The 16,236-nt window shown below is 38.6% G+C and overlaps 1 protein-coding gene across 3 annotated transcripts in view; it reads right to left on the bottom strand.

The window, feature by feature from the left end:
* CRIM1 (cysteine rich transmembrane BMP regulator 1) overlaps positions 1 to 16,236 on the bottom strand; it is a 175,625-nt gene that overhangs the window by 43,288 nt on the left and 116,101 nt on the right. For all 3 annotated transcript variants that reach the window (XM_039568479.1, XM_039568481.1, XM_039568480.1), the window contains exons 6-7: positions 12,553 to 12,735; positions 8,301 to 8,498 (exon numbers count right to left, since the gene is read on the bottom strand). In XM_039568479.1, the coding sequence (XP_039424413.1) occupies positions 8,301 to 8,498; positions 12,553 to 12,735 (381 nt within the window). The remainder of the gene's footprint in view (positions 1 to 8,300; positions 8,499 to 12,552; positions 12,736 to 16,236) is intronic.

Below are 16,236 nucleotides of genomic sequence, written 5' to 3'. Positions count from 1 at the left end.
TGGACTCTGCTGCCTGTTTTTACTTAATGAAGTGCTAGACACGCTAAAGGAACTGAACTGAATTACATCTCAGCTAGAGTTTAGATTCCTTTATTGATGAAAATGTTAATTTCTTTTTGTGAAGATAAAGTGTCAGCCATAATGACAGCGAAATACTGTGGGTCTTATTCATGAAAATCCTCTGAGGGGATTTTGTTTAACACTTAATTTCTCATTCACAGCTTATGCTGGCACCCTGCCATCTGTACCTGAGGGCTCTCCTGCAGAAGGACGTGCTGTGAGTTAACCAATTACTGTGTATCAGCTTTCCCTATGAATAGCCTGAGCTTCTGAGAGATGCAAGGGAATAGAAGCAACCACAGACTTTCCTAAGGGACATTTTTAGCATCAATGCCAGTGCTGAACACTTGCATTTATTACCTTATTAAAAAAAAAAAGGTATTTTCTTACTATCTTAACCAATATTTACTTCCTGTGAACACAGCTATTACTCTAATTTGTGGATGGCTGTCCACAGATGCAGATGGCCTGAGGGAAACAGTTATTTGTATCACTGTAGCTCTTTTAGTATTACTCACATGCTATTATATATTCATATGCTGTATTCCCTATTTTTTGGTAAAATTCATTAAAAATGGAATTGCTATTTAAACCACAGTAATGTTACTTAGAAAGCAAATTTGCCAGCCAGCAAGAAGCAGGCAGCTCTGTAAGCAGCAGTACTAACTGCAGCTGATTGCCAATGGATCTGATTGGCTCCAATGGAACAAGAACACAGACCAGCCCCCATGAAGAGCTGGTCTGAGCCAAAAGAAGTGTAAGCACATATCAAAATTTTGCAGTCCCTTATGGCACTTGGAAAACCACTTTCTCCCCTCTACCTAGCTGTCTGTTTTAATCTGAAGAAATGTGATCCCTTTGAGACCTCCTTGTGCTGCAAAAATAAGCTGTTGGCTCAAAAACCATGGGGAAAGCACAAGTATGATTACCTAAGCCTTGGCTCTCAATGAAGAGAAGTCTAAAAAACAAACTAAATAGATAATAGATTAAATAAAATCAAATCCCAGAGGGCCAATATCATTACAGGAGATATAGAAGCTATATAGAAGCATCCATCAGAAGCTTAAAACTAATTCTTTGTGCTGGATCCACAGAAGGGAATGGTCCTGCCTTTCCTAGCTCTCACCAGAGAAAGGAGGCGCATGACTTGAAAAGCTGTGTCAGCTGAAGAGCTTGAGTTTGGGGACAGGCCAAGGATGAAGGAAGGTCTTCCCCTCCACACTGCTCTGTCTCAATACGCCTCTGTCTCCATGCCTTTTCTGTGGAAAGGCTTTCTGCCTTTCTCCCTGTGGAAACAGCCACCTCAGAACAGCCAGTCGCCTGCTTCACAAATTGAGTTTTTATTGATAGGCCGCATGCACAGCCCATGGGCTTTTGTGTGTCAGGTAACTGGCAAGAAGTGACTCAAGATGGACATATTGTATCAAGATGTCCTGCCAAAAGCGTTCTGATCACCTTGATGTTTAGTTAAAAAAAACCCCAAACATCCTCCCCCACAAGCCCCCAGCTATATATTGGGCTCTATATTGGTAAGCTACAGCCATCACTTGCATAAACACTGAAAGCTACATGTGAATTACCATTACTGCTTTCAGTTATGTAAGCAACTTCCTGAGCAAGTCTCTTTGCACTGAGGCTGAAAATACGACTGCCGTGCCCTGAACACATCAAAAAGACAATCTTAGTCACAACATGCCACAGAAGGAATTTCGTTTTCCTCAACAACTTTCTGCCTTCCTCTAAATCCCATCTTTCTCTTTTGTAATCCAATTTCATTTTTTTTCTTATCTTTTTCTTTGCAACAACCTTTTAGGCAATTGAGGACTGCTATGTTCACATTCTGACTTCATCATTTTATTTTAAGCTGAACCAATCCAATTTATTCAGCCTGTCCTCCGAGGATGTGTTTTGCAAACTTTGGACTTACAGCTCTCCAACACTTTCCAGCTTCCATCTTTATCAGAGGAGCAATGTACAAAAAAGAACCAAGTACCTACTCTGTCATCCAGGGACATACCCACCCACAGGAAAGAGAGCAAAAAGGATTACTTCAGGTCTTGTGAATTCTCCTCTTGATCTTAATTTCAGTATGGTGTTTGCCTTCTCAAGGCCCTGTTAATCCATATTCAACATGTTCTTTCCCCTTAATCACCAAACTGCTCCTGGAAAGCTGCTATTTAACAATCACTCTGGTTCAGGACTCATGAAGGATGGCCTCCAAGCACATGTTGTGTTCCACTAAGGGGGAACTGTGGGGGTTCTTTTCAAACAGAAGATCTAGGAGAGAATTAAGCCAAACAAGGCAAATAGTGTATCTGAAAACCATTTATTGGTAACGAAAAGGCCATTGCCCTACTAAAGAAGAATAGGAAAGACAGAAAAGGAGGAAGAAGAAGAAAAAAGAATGGGGGGGGGCAGCAGAGAGAGAGGGGAGACAGAGAGCAAAAGCAGGCATTACCACCAGAACTTCGGAGTGTGCCATTGACATCCAAGAGGCAGGGGGTGTGTGCACACTGCACAGCTCTAGGAGACAGGCAGCTACACAGGCACAGCTCCCACAGCGACGGGCAGCCGGACACAAGGTGAGTGGGGATTGGGCAGGAGGTCCAGAACCCTGGACAGGGTCATGGCGCGGATCGCGGTGATGGGCTGGATCAGTGACAGGGTTGGAAGCAGGTGGCTCAGGCAGGAACCCAGGCAGGAATGCAGGGAGGCAGGACAGGAAATGGCTGGAGCGGGTTGAGGAAGATGGAAGTGGTAGGACAGGACACAAGAGGTGGTCAACAGGTGTCCAGCCAGCAAGAGGGAGAGCGAGCGAACGAGAACAAGCAAAAAGAGCAAGGGCAAAAAGCGAGGGCAAAAAAGAGCCCTGCAGCTCGTGATGCAGTTACTTTTATACCCCTCAGCTCCTCCCAAGGTCTGGTCACTTGCAGGAAACCACTGGCCCAGTTGAACATTCCACTGGTGGAGACCTTTTCCCACCCGATTGGAGAACCTCTCTGGAGGACACAGCGTCCTCGGTGGTCTCCTACTGACGGGTTATTCCATGAGAGATGGAAATGGCTGTCAAAACCTCTCTAGAGACAGGGCGTTCCTCCATCTTCTCCTAGCTGCCTCCTGCAAGCGGCACATGTGCAGCCCCTCCCCCACATACCTCTGGTCAAACCATGTTGAGACAAAAATCAAACCAATCTGGGCATCCAGTCAACATGGGAACATGTATTGCATAGCATGCATACAGGATATACACCATGGACACACATACAGCAGCATGTTAGGAAGAATTAAAAAGGGTTTACTGCAGAGAACAGATACAAATCAACTCTGTATGGTAACAGAAATACCACAATTGCTACTTCTTGGTCTCTAATTTAGAAATGTGTGAACAGCTACTGTTACATAACTTCAGTATCTACAATCCTTACACCCTGGTTTCCTCACTGCGGTAGTAAGAACATCAGGATTTTCTTCATGAGGGAATGGGAATGTTCTAGTTTGCTCTAAATTTACCATATTCAAAGACTGAATAGATTTGTGTGCTGACATACAGCGCTCATATTTTGAGAACCTCTGTACACAGAATTTCTAGCATGTTGTATGTGATCTCTGGCAGCAAAATTTTTTTGCAAGTGCAATCCAAGAAAAAATTTATCCTCATGAAGCTGCTGGAATGTAAACTTACCTAGGGGAACAAATCATGTCCTTTATTGCAACTGATTTTAAGCCAGACAACAAATAACTGAATTTGCAGAACTGCAGGTACAGCAGTGTTTAGATCCAAGACAGAGGGTAAGAGTCAGAAGTGACTGATACTAATAACCTTTTATTCTGAATGAGCCACAGCCAGGCCAGATCTACAAGCAGCTTTGACTAGAAGTTTCTCATCAGTTTCATGTTCCACAAATCCCTCAACACTCAGCCCAAAATATACTATAGAAATATCTTTGACTAAATGTTTTGGTTTGCGTATTAAAGTGCCTATATCTGACATGCATAAAGTAAGGTCACACAATTGAAGCTGGCTGCTGGCAAGTGGGTTCTCTTTCAAATGTAAATAGAAGTCCAGTGAGAAATAAATGCATGCTTAAAAACAGTGATAAGTATATAACGTGTCTTCCTTATTATTCTTTATCTAATACTTATTTCTAAATAGAAATATGGGTGCGAATTGGTCCATCAACTAAACTAAGATAGTAGGGGGTTTTCAGCAGGTATTCTTCCTGCTTTAGATGTGACGCATAGTTAAGATTCTAGAATACAAATAATTATTTCCTACATTCTGCATTATCTCCACAAAAAAAGTGAAAAAGTTAATGCAAAAAGACCTACAGCTGAATTAAGAAATGTAGTATACAAGTAAGAGCAAAAAAGCAAAGTAAATTCATGGTGCAATTAAATAACACAACTTTTGAAAAAAAGTAATTTTAAATTAACCTGCAAAAAGTATGTTATTTCTCTATGGTATATACTCTATGTTGAGATGTGAATGAGAACTGGAAGTCATTCAAAAGAGAAGTGCAAAACAAGGTATGCTTATCCTTACAATCACTAATAAACTACTACTCCAAAATCAGCTGCAAAGTTTACATTACTTTTGCCCATTTATTGAACCTATCACTGAAGTACACTGCTTTTTCTCCTTTAATAACCGGCATAGTTGAAAATACGACACTATATAACGTCACAGACACCAGACCTTTGCCCACACTTCAGAATTGTGCTTCTCTTTCCTGAACAGTAGGAAATAAGAGAAGCAGAAGGATGGAGAAACCAAACTGGAGAGCACATGACAGTCAACACTTCTGCTCATACAGTGCACTGCAAAATTCAGGTTAAGCTGTGGATATGCAAGTGCAATGAGGTGGTAAGCAGAAAAGCATCAAATGCCTGACAAGGACGCATTTTAATTCCTCTTCAGGAAAAAAAGGGCCTGGAATATACTTCATTGCTTTTAGCTCCATTAAATGTACTGCACATCTTTTTCATTAGAATCATTAAAATCAAGGGGTTGATTTGTCAGCCAGCTTCCCAGCCAGGACATTATTCTCCCCTGTTCCCACCACCCCTGCAGGTCATGAATGACACAGTGAGCATCAGCAGCAGAACTTCATCAACAGAAACAATGCTCAGGAGAAAGAGTGAGAAGCTGATTTAAAATGGGAAGGAGCACTGATCCATGCAGCTTACCTGGTTAACAGAATAGAGATGTCAGGTGGCTGGATGATGGCAGAAACAAAATAGCATTTTAGATGGGACTAGGTTGTCATTAAAACGATATAACTAAAATTCAGGAAAAATCAGTTGTGTGAAAAAAGTAGAAGTTTTTAACTGTCTTCCCATGGCATACTTACTTCTCCAGTTCAGCCTTACAATAAGGAGAAAACCAGAGACCAGAAATCTAAAGAAGCCCCTTGCCTACTGGGTTAGCAAGCAACAGCTGTATTGTAATGAAAGCAGACAGTACTTGCTTCCCACCCACGCATTAAACTCCAAGTAGAAACACTACTAATCTCAGATTTAGGGTTTAAGACACATGAAGCTATCTGACCTTGGAAATGGGCCAGAAGTCTATGGCTAACACACAAGTTCCTGCTGCCATCATCCCAAACATCACCTTTTAAAAAAAATAATTTTAAAATACACATTCTTAATGTTAAATGCAGACAGCCAACATCTAACATTGTTATTTTTTCCTAACGTTCTGGGATTTTCTTAATGTGTGCTTTCAAAGAAAAATGTTCACAGATTCAGAAAGACACACAGGTCTTAAACTTCCAATCAGGTAGCACCTTGCTCTCTTGTATCTAAATATTTTTATTCAGGCTGCTAATCACAAGGCCTAACAGCCTTGAACTCGTTCGATGCCCCAAAACACAACTTCAAGAGATTTGCTGGTACCCTTTATGTTTCATTTCTCAGGGATTCTTTCATTTGTTATTATTGCAAAATAAGTTGTTAAGTCTCAGATGCTGAATAATTTCTCATCAAATTATCCAAAGCTGCTTCTTGCAAACTCAATTTTTTAAATCTTGGGTGCTAGCATCTGAACTCACTGCTGTGCTTTAACAGTCCAGGTTTTTGATCCTTGAAATAATCCCATATTTGGATTCCTGGAATTAAATAATTTGCAATAATGGATCATAATAATCTGTTTTGTTTTGGTTTTTTTTTTTTTGCTGTGGGAGAGGGAGGGGATAAAAGAGGAGAGATTCAAGTGTTTTCAAATGTTCTCTGACCATTGGTACCCAAGTATGCTGAAGCCTCCTCCTAGCATGAACAAGAAGCACTTCCCCTAATTGTTGGTTCCACCACTCACATAATTTCATCACCTGTTGAAAAAGAAAAACACCACCAAGGCAAAGGTGATGCCTTTAAGCTTAAAATTTAGGAAGTTCCTCAAAATACCATTCAGTATCACTGTCTTCCAGATGACACACTCAAAACTAGATGACTACAATTAAACATACACCATACAACATCTAACACAAGAAACAAATAAGAAGTCAGACTATTTTTTAATAAAACATAATTTAGATGACACAAGGACCTCATTTAAATATTGATGCCACAGTTCTATTGTGTCAGTTTACATCCATTTGTATGATAAGTATGACTGCACTCCATATGCCACTCACCCAGCAACTACAAAACAACTTCTGTGGACTTAAACACTTGCTAGCTACATCTTCTTCTAAAAGTAAAAACACATTAGTGCATAGAACTACCTAACCTAGTCCAAAGGACCTAATTTGTGTCCTGAGAGCACTGCAGAGGCATTTGTGTGGTGTGTTAATGAAGCACCAGCTTGCTTATGTTGCAACCTTGTGCAATGACAGATGGAAGCCTATGCTTGACCCTGTGTTTGCTTCCCACGTTCTTCAGAATTAGCTCAGTCCCATATATATATATATATATATATGCATTTAATTCAATTATCTCTCATTAATTTCCTCTGGTCTGGAAGAGGAAAATAGAGACATTTGCCTATCCTTCCCTTATTAGAGGAAAAGAATCCTCTCAGTGTACTAACATGTTGAAAATTCTTCCATCAGCTTCTCTCTCTCTCTGTACTGCCTTCCCAAGCTGGCTCACAGACACCTAAATAATGAGGGGTGACAGCACAGGCTCTGCAATATCCATTGTGAGGTGATCACTGGGGATTAACAGCAGTTAACCTGCTTCCTCACAGTGAAATTCATTCAGTGCAAGTAGTGCAATTCTGTACAATTCACCGGCAGCTTTTACACATTGCATCAAACACCTTCTTCATACCTAGTGATGTGAATTCTGGAATTAAAGAGCACCTGTAAGAAATCCTTACGCTTCTCAGATTTATCCTAAAAAGTAAGTATCCCAGTGAGCTTATTTGGATGGATACTGCAAACCAAGAAGGGCCCTGAGACACTTGTAGATATACCAAAATATTATCTTTTTTAATCAGAGATGGAATGAGAAAAACTTAAGTGGCAACTCACTGAGCACCAACAAGTTTTTGTGCATTGTGAAGATGGCCTTAGGTCTAGACGAACCATTTCTAAATTTATCTGGTGTTTTTCGAGATGAACAGCTACTCCAGAAAATGCAGCTCTAAATGTACATTTACATATACAATTCAAAATATTTTATTTAATGTCTCAGTTTGCAAGTCTTCATATTTCCATGGTCAGGCTGGGAAAGCATTTTACTTCACAGTTAAGTTAAATCTCAATCAGTTACACCATATACATGTATTTCCAAAAACAAATGAAAAATAATTGTAAACTTGACAAATGAATCTGTCTCCCAGGTAATATCCCTTTTTACAAGTTTCACTGAAATAATTATGTCCAATACCAAACTATGTTGTACAAAGAGATTTTTTGTTGCACCTAAATGACAGTGATGAAGAAGAAAACAGGAGTAATTCAATTAACAGTAATACCAAGAGATAAACATTTTGACCTTCTAACTTCTGTATTTATTAATAAGGTTTAAGCAAAGATAAGAGAAAAATTAGTAAATAATGCTGATCTTAACTATCTCTTACTATACTCTTTGTGCCAAAAGAGTACCAAAGATTGCCAACATAGAGGTGTAGTTAAACCACACTGATGTTTCCTGCCCTCACCAATTTATTCAGTCATCAGCCAACACTGTATCAGCTTCTTCAATCCTCCAAAATTTTAAAGTAAACCGATAATTGCCAGGAAAGCAGGAGCCGTGACAGACCAAAGCCAAATGAGGGGAAATGCCACTCTTACCTTCACACACGGGGCAGCACTCCCCGGGGACCTTGACAGGGTTTAGGCAGCTCTGTCCGCAGGCCGTTGCCACGCAGTGCGGGTCCCCATTGATGCACTGGCAGAACGTGCAGTCGTCCTCTCGCCAGCGGTCTCCGTGAGCTTGGATCTGACCATTGGCATAGCAGCCAGCAGGGTTATTGACTGGATAAAGTGGGTCTGAAATGACAGCAATTGCAAGAGAATGTGTGTTTTAATGAACGTTTTAGTTTTTTGATTTTGTTCTTCAGAAAAAAATCGTTCTTGGACCTATTGATTCTTCTTTTTTGCACTAGCTTTCTGAAGGAAATTTAAATTTTCTGAATGACCCATTGGAATGACTCATGTCAGCACCATATCACTATTTTACACTACGAGCAAAGATGAGGCCTCAGGCACACTTGCTGCAGGAACAGGAAATGTGTCTTAACTACACCTCATCACAGTTTTGGAGATATACTAGCTTTTTGAACAAGGTCAGTTTTCAATTTCATTTCAGTTGAAGTTTTTTCCCCTTGAAAGCCACAAGTCCCACTTACCTGCTAGCAATCAAATTAAGATCTGGGTATTTAAATAACAGAATTTTAGGGAGCATATTTTATACAGGCTTTCTCCTCAAGTTCCATGCAAGTCTGTATATGCTAACCCATTACCTGAAATAAAAGCAGCTTTTACTCTTCAGAAATAATAGTACTCCAGAGATGTGGTAATTTGCACTGATATTAATAGTTAAAAAGATATATATATAATGTGAATGCATACAATTTATCATGGTGGCTAATAAAAGGTCAGGCTCAAAAAACAAAGTATCTGAGAATGTACAGTAAGTAGGTCACATTTGCAAAGCAGGCAACACTACAAATTACATATTAAAGCAGATTTAACATATTAAAAGCAATAAATACAACCAAAAACATCGTTTTATAGCAGACATCAAACAAGCACAAGTGATTTATTATAAGTTAATTTTCCAGGAGTGTTAAGTTGGAAGGACTTGGGAGAAGTAAGATATCCTATCTGAAGGGAAAAAAGGATGAAATGAAACTTGGATTATTTCTTTGAAGTTTCATCACTTCACTTTGGAAGGAAGGCAATGCATTTTGAGTGTAGATAAAACCTGTAGCAGTGCCAGTAGCTGTTGTCTTATTCTAAGCCACTTTATGACACTCCAAACATTTGGAGTGAAACTGCACACAATGTCATCCCCATCCTGAGCTGTACTGATATTCAGAATTTTGGTAAAATTCTGATTAAGGCCTAAACCAGATGTTTGTGAAAATAAGGCATTTAAAAATTAAAATGCTTCCTCGATTCTTAACTTTGCACCTTTCATGTTTTAGGATGACCTCACATCTGTAAATAACCATTTCGACCTAGCCAAAAATCAAATCATACACAAACAAGTGAAGTGAATTTTATCATTCAACTTATGTACAGGATTCTGATTGACAGGAATACAGAAAAAGCACAGAAAAGGCATACAAGACTTGTGCTATTTGCAATAGCCTTCTATGCAACTCAAAGCACAAAGATCCTTGTGCCCTTAAAAGGTCAGCAGTGTTTAAAGCTATACACTGAGTCCAGCAAATTACATCTCCTAATGCTGATATAGTCTACAGAACTTTGAGAAAGAACTCTTCCTGGAGTTAAGTCAAGAAGGGCTTATGCCTGTACTATACAACTCACACCAAATTTACTACATGCCATTTTAGAATTGTTGGAGAAAAAAAAGTTTTATATTTCTTGATATTTCTATAATCAAGTAAATATTAGCGGGAAGCAACTAAGCACCTTGAAAACCAGTCACTCAACAGAAGAAGAGCAGGTGGAAAAAATGCCAACAACCAGAAAAGCATGAATGGGTGGGCTGATATGTTCTGCCCATTTAAAATACTTACCTTGTCAATTTAGGTGTCAGCTTTACTCAAGTTATTAAAAAAGGGATCAGAGCCACCTTTTTTTTTTTTTTAAGTGTTTAAAGGAACCAGGACAATTATAATATGTTAATAGAGCCAGCTGTCTAGGCTCACTTCAAAGAATGCCAACAAATCAAGAAGGATTTCTAGCAAAAACCACTATATATCTTAGTATCCAATCATTGAGAAGTCAGACTTCCTTCATTTAGTGCCATAACCCCTATCAAAAGAACACACAGTAGAAACAAGCAAGCCAAATAGCATCAGGTGATTTGACAAAGGACCCTCTAACTTGGCATTAAGCCACAGGCATTACTAGAAAACAACAACTGGACTCAATAATTATAAATCTTTATCCATTTTATTCTGTCTTACTAAGGACCTGTCTTAAAGAAGACATTTCCACTGCAGACTAACACATACCAACTCATCAAACCTGAAATGGAATGTTACCAGGTTTTCTTGCTAGTCTGACTCAACGGTTGCAAAAATGGAGAAATCAAATTTTAATGTGGTATGATATGACAGAACAATTTATTGATAGATAATAAGGTAGCTGAATATTTAAATCATCAAAGAGGATAAAGGATGTATCTAGAACTGCAAGTCCAATGTGGAAAGTCAGCACCCATATCTGAATATGACAGGACAGATAAAGCAGATATATAGATACCTTATTTATATATCTATATATCTTGTCATCATGATTTCATAATGCCAAATCTTGGAATATTCACATATGTGAAAAAAATAGTAATTATAGGAAAAGAACCCAAGAGAGTTCATATATTCTATAAAGTCAGCAGCTCATACAGCAATTTCTTCAGGAGTGCATCTGCACTTACTTGGGGGGGTTTCACCACATCAGACATACTTTCTCTAGACTTTTTCAATTTGGCATTTAATCACAGCATAGCACAGATTTTTTATTTTTTTTTCTTACAGCATGAAGGCTCTTTTAAGTTTAGGTGCAACTGTATCAGGAAAGACCAAAAATCTAGGATCCTGCCTTCAATTATAGTCAACAACAAATATCTAGGCCAGGTCTTAAACACAGGGCAAACGCGGATTGGTATCTCTAGAATACCTAAGCCTACAGCATTTGCACTTCAATTTCTCTACATGTGAACACCATGTATCAACCTGATACGAACCTACACTTAAATATGTAAAATATACACCAAAATATAAAAAAAATTACAAATACTCTTTAAAAAATGACTTCCTAACTTGCCCACTTGATATTTCATTATCCAGATTTTGGGTTTAAATCTCTGAAGCTCTCAGTACCTTGGAACAAAACAAGCCATTTTTCACCAGATCCTGTGCTGAGTGAGAAGGTCCAGCTCTTACAGCTGCCTCTTTCAGATGTATTTTTGAGGTACCTTACTTTCTAATTCTCTGTGTGGAATAAAACATTACTATAATGGATCTTCTGGCTTATTTGCTCCTGCAAGGAGCTACAGGAATACTGATATTAAGGAGACTGCAAAGTGTTTGAAATTCACATTAATTATTAGATTCCTCTCCTCCTCTGAGGAGATTTCAGATTTCCAGGTGATTTCACTTACTGAGAAGATATTCCTATGTTCACATTTAAACAAAGGGACTAAATGTGCCTCACAGGCCTTTTGACTACCTGGTGGCCATAACCTGACCCCCACTGAGGCAAGATCCAAGTGCACAGCACCACCCCTATCTTCCTCTGCTGGGAATTCTGGTTGTATTCTAGCAGAAGATGCCTCCAGTACTTTCTAATATAAGCAAGAAGGTCAATGTGAAATTTCTCACAGAGCCCTTTTTAGGAGGACTGCAGGCCTAGCAAGGCTGTCAGCAGGGCAAAGGAGGAAGAGAAAAACATTGACATTGGATTGCTGCCCCATGGCTTTGCTATAATTGTAGAGGAAAGAAGTTTTGTGCCTTACTCTAGCTGAACAGAATAAGAAGCAGCTTGCAAAGCAATTGAAATTTGTCTCAGGGCCACAACTGCAGCTCTGGAGATGCCTGTCTAAATGTCTGAGCAGAAATTAGAAACAGTTTCTTATGTCCTTTGTCAAGAAGGCCCCCCCAAAACGCACTGCACACTTGACCATGTCTAAGAAGTAGTGTCAAGGTCAGACAAGCACTGCAAAGAACATAACAGCACACTCAGGCACAGCAAAAATGTAGAAATGAACTGAATTATGGAGGAATCTGCAAACTTCAGAAGAACAAAAGCCCTCATTTGCTCATTTCCATTGAACAGGCAAAAAAAAAAAAAAAAAAAAAAAAAAAAAGCAGCAGAATTAAAAGCAGACAGGATTACAAAGAGACTGTACCTTCACACACTGGGCAGCACTCTCCTTCCGGCACATAGTACCTGTCGCAGTGTAGCTCACCACACTGGGCAGAGAAACAAATAGAGACTCCCCCTTGGCACCGACAAAATCGACAAGCATCCATCCGAAACATGTCTCCGTCATAATATTCCGTGCTGTTAAATATGCAAGTTGGCTTCACTTCTGAAAGAAGAAAGAGAAAAGAAGTATTTCACAGATATTGCTAAACAGGAAATAGTTAAGCTTATGCTGCTACTGACAAAAACATATAAAAGAAACAGTTGATTTTTCTTTCATTTTTTAAACTCAAATACAATTTCATTTTAAGAACATGGTGTATTTTATTGTCTGTTTCAACAACGGAAGAAAATAAAATGCTGCTTTCAAAATTACCTTCAGAGCAATTGACTACACTTAAAAGTCTCAACTAAAAATAATTAAAATCCTGGACCAAGTCTACAGCACTGGTATTTCTTTGTACAAGTTAAATATTTCTCATTCTCGATAAGCCTGAAGCTACTTCGAATTTCAGCACATGAAATAGTATGTTTTTCTGTTTTAAGAAGACACTTTCTGATGTCTCTGAAGTGTAATCTTCCTCTCTGTAGGACTTGGTACTCAGGTGGATAAATTGCACTAAAGCTGTCCAATCGAAAAACGTTTTGCGACTGCATGATCTGTTTTGCAGAACTGAACACTTCTTTTTTCAAGCAACCTGGAGCTGTAATAGCCAGCTCACAACTATACTTCCCACAGAAAAATAAACCCAATTGTAATAATAGTTACATGATTACTTTAGTGTTTCAAAAACATAAGATGGATCATTCTTGTATGCCTCCATCTACAGCAGAGCCTCTACTTTTAATTAAAACTTTGTGGGAAAGTAAGAGCCTTTCAAAATTTTGAAGTATTTTGGGAAGAACATTGCCCATTTACTTTGTTAACATTAAAAAAAAGAAAAGGAATAAAAGATGCTAATTAAACCAATGAAACCATTTACAGATTTAATCAGATTTCCCTCATTATTATTATTGTTATTAATTATTATTATTTTATACCAAAGAGATTTGGTTCCAGATTATGAAGAAGATCTATACATCATATATATATATCGTAAGGTCTTCATAGAGGATTTGACCTTGCAGTTCCCCCACATACATGAACCCACCTCCACCACCTATTGCCAGCAAAGCCCACTCTGTTCAGCCAGCCCAACTGATCCCCCCTCCTCCATGACACTGTGCAGCTTTCATGGCTCAGGGCTGAATCACTGTGACTCAAGACACTGCAGAAAAAACACTCTGAATTTATATTCAACTATACTACTCCACATTAGTCATTAGGAAATCATGACTTCACAGCATCATCATTATATTACCCAATGACATAAGCCCCCTCCCTCTTCCCCACTTCAGAATAAAATTTTGGCCTCCTATGACACTAGCCCAAAATATGTGAAAGCAGCCACCTGAAGTACAGCAGTATCTAGTTCACCAGTCTGGTTTTTTTCAGAAGCTGTAAATCTAGCAGTCTGAAAAAACAAAGGTTCTGCAAACAGGATGCTATTTACTTCAGCAACAACAGTATCAAATACTGTCGATAAACCCAACACAATTAATTGCATTTCAAGCAAAGAGCAAAGCAAAGGAAGTGCAATTTTTCATGTTTCTGATTTCTGTAGAACAGAAGGAAGTCTATTTACTTACATATGTAATGCCTAGCCACATAGAGCTAAAACTGCCCATTTTATGGTCAGGTGATTTTTCTTTTGGTTAGAGTTCAATCTCACGTGGGAGATGAAATATATTTAAATGAAAAATCAACATTTGCAGATTCTTTTCAACCCACTCCAATTCTTTTAACTTTTGGGGAGCTAAAAACTTTACATCTGAGTTACTCTTGACAATGATACAGGTTTTCTTTAAAACTCTAAAGCATTTCAAGTGCTTATTTCCACATATGCTTATATTGATCTCCAGCCTTGAGTCATTTGAAATGATTGTAAAGCATTAGAGTTGAAACTTGGAAGTATCCTGAGCAATGTTTGATTTTTATAAGCCTGTTCTGTCTTCAAGGCATAATGTAGAAAGCAGCATAAAAAATAAGAGCAAGAGGAGGAAATACCACTGTGTCCGGGAAAACAGCTATGACCTCATTAGAAAGCAATTCACATAAACAAACACTTGAGAAATATTTCAAGTTTATGCAGCTCAAGCTGTTAGTTTAAAAACCTTCTCAAAAAGGAAAAGTGCCAACACAACTCAAAAGGCCTTTAATCCATTTGCTTCTGGCTTCACTGTTTTGATTGCAGCTTTCCAGATTTTTACTGATTCCCCCATCCCATAACAGCAGATATGAATTCCTGACTGATTAGAAGTAGAAACATCATCTCCCATTAATTATTGTTATTTTTAAATGTCCAAACAAGACTATGCAAGTAACTGCAAATGCTGTAAGGAAACAGCATGTACAATGAAAACCACTGTAGAATTTCACTACATGTGTATTTTTACCACCCAGGCTTATGGTAAGCGTATACATTCAGACTAAACTATAGACCTAATCCTCTACATCCAGCTACAAGACAAGGATTACTTCTGTTAGAACCATATGTAAGACTCCAGTCTTGAGACTGAGTCAAGCCAAAACAAGCACGAAACAAAGAACTCTAGCTTTAGATACTCCAGGTGGAAGGAAGCCTGATGAAAGAGTGAGCAACGCACAGTGAAATTATAATGATGCATTTCTTCCACCACAATATGCTGAAAGATCTTTCAGTTCCCTGCTCTGGGTTGTTTTGGTTTTTTTTTTTTTGAAGTGCCATTTTATTGCCTTATTGATCTAAGTATGACAGTCACAAAGGAATGGAAGACCATAAAGGTAACATTAAATAAATGCATCTTTTCCTAAATTCATGAATTCTTCCAATAAGGAGAAAACTACAGGTAGGATTCTTCAAGTTCACTGTGTCACAAAGTAATTCAAATTGCCAAAACTTTATAGCACAAAGCAGTTAAACATATCTGAGACTCCAAATCCCTTTTGTGATGCCAACTACCACAACAAAGCAATGGGCATGAGACACAGGCCATGGCTTTGTGAACATAAATTCAGTGTCTGCTGGCTCTCAGATAACCCAGTAATACAAGATCGATCCAGCCCAAGCACTGACACACACAACTACCCATCTGTGAAAGAAGCCAGGACAGAGGGGACAGTCCCCAGAAAGATATAAGGTTTTTTTCTGGCAGTGGAAGAACAAATGACATCCCTGCTCCTATATAAAGTCAAGCATGACTAAGATTAACTTGATTTGGCATTAAAGTTCCTGCCACAGAGTTAAAAAAAATAGTTCTGACACAAATTTAGCTCTACAGATCCCACAGCCACAACTTTTTAGTTCTGGGGGTGAGAGCCCAAAAAGTAAGGGTTGCACTAAACCCCACAGCTTCACACTACACAAACAATGATCATTTCTCAAAACCTTTATCACCAATCTGAACTGCAAAAGGACACAATCTGTTTTACCAAATTAGTTTTCAAAGGAATTTTACCTTCTACATGTACATCTAATGAAATGCATATTAGTTCCACGGGCTGAACAAGCCCAAAGTAAAACTTCTGTTATTGAGATTTCTCTAATTTCCTAATAGGTATGGTTTTCTTTGATTAGAGTCATGGAAC

The sequence above is a fragment of the Corvus cornix genome, chromosome 3 (assembly GCF_000738735.6).
Source record: "Corvus cornix cornix isolate S_Up_H32 chromosome 3, ASM73873v5, whole genome shotgun sequence".
NCBI lineage: Eukaryota > Metazoa > Chordata > Aves > Passeriformes > Corvidae > Corvus > Corvus cornix.
This window is presented reverse-complemented; position numbering and strand designations above follow the sequence as displayed.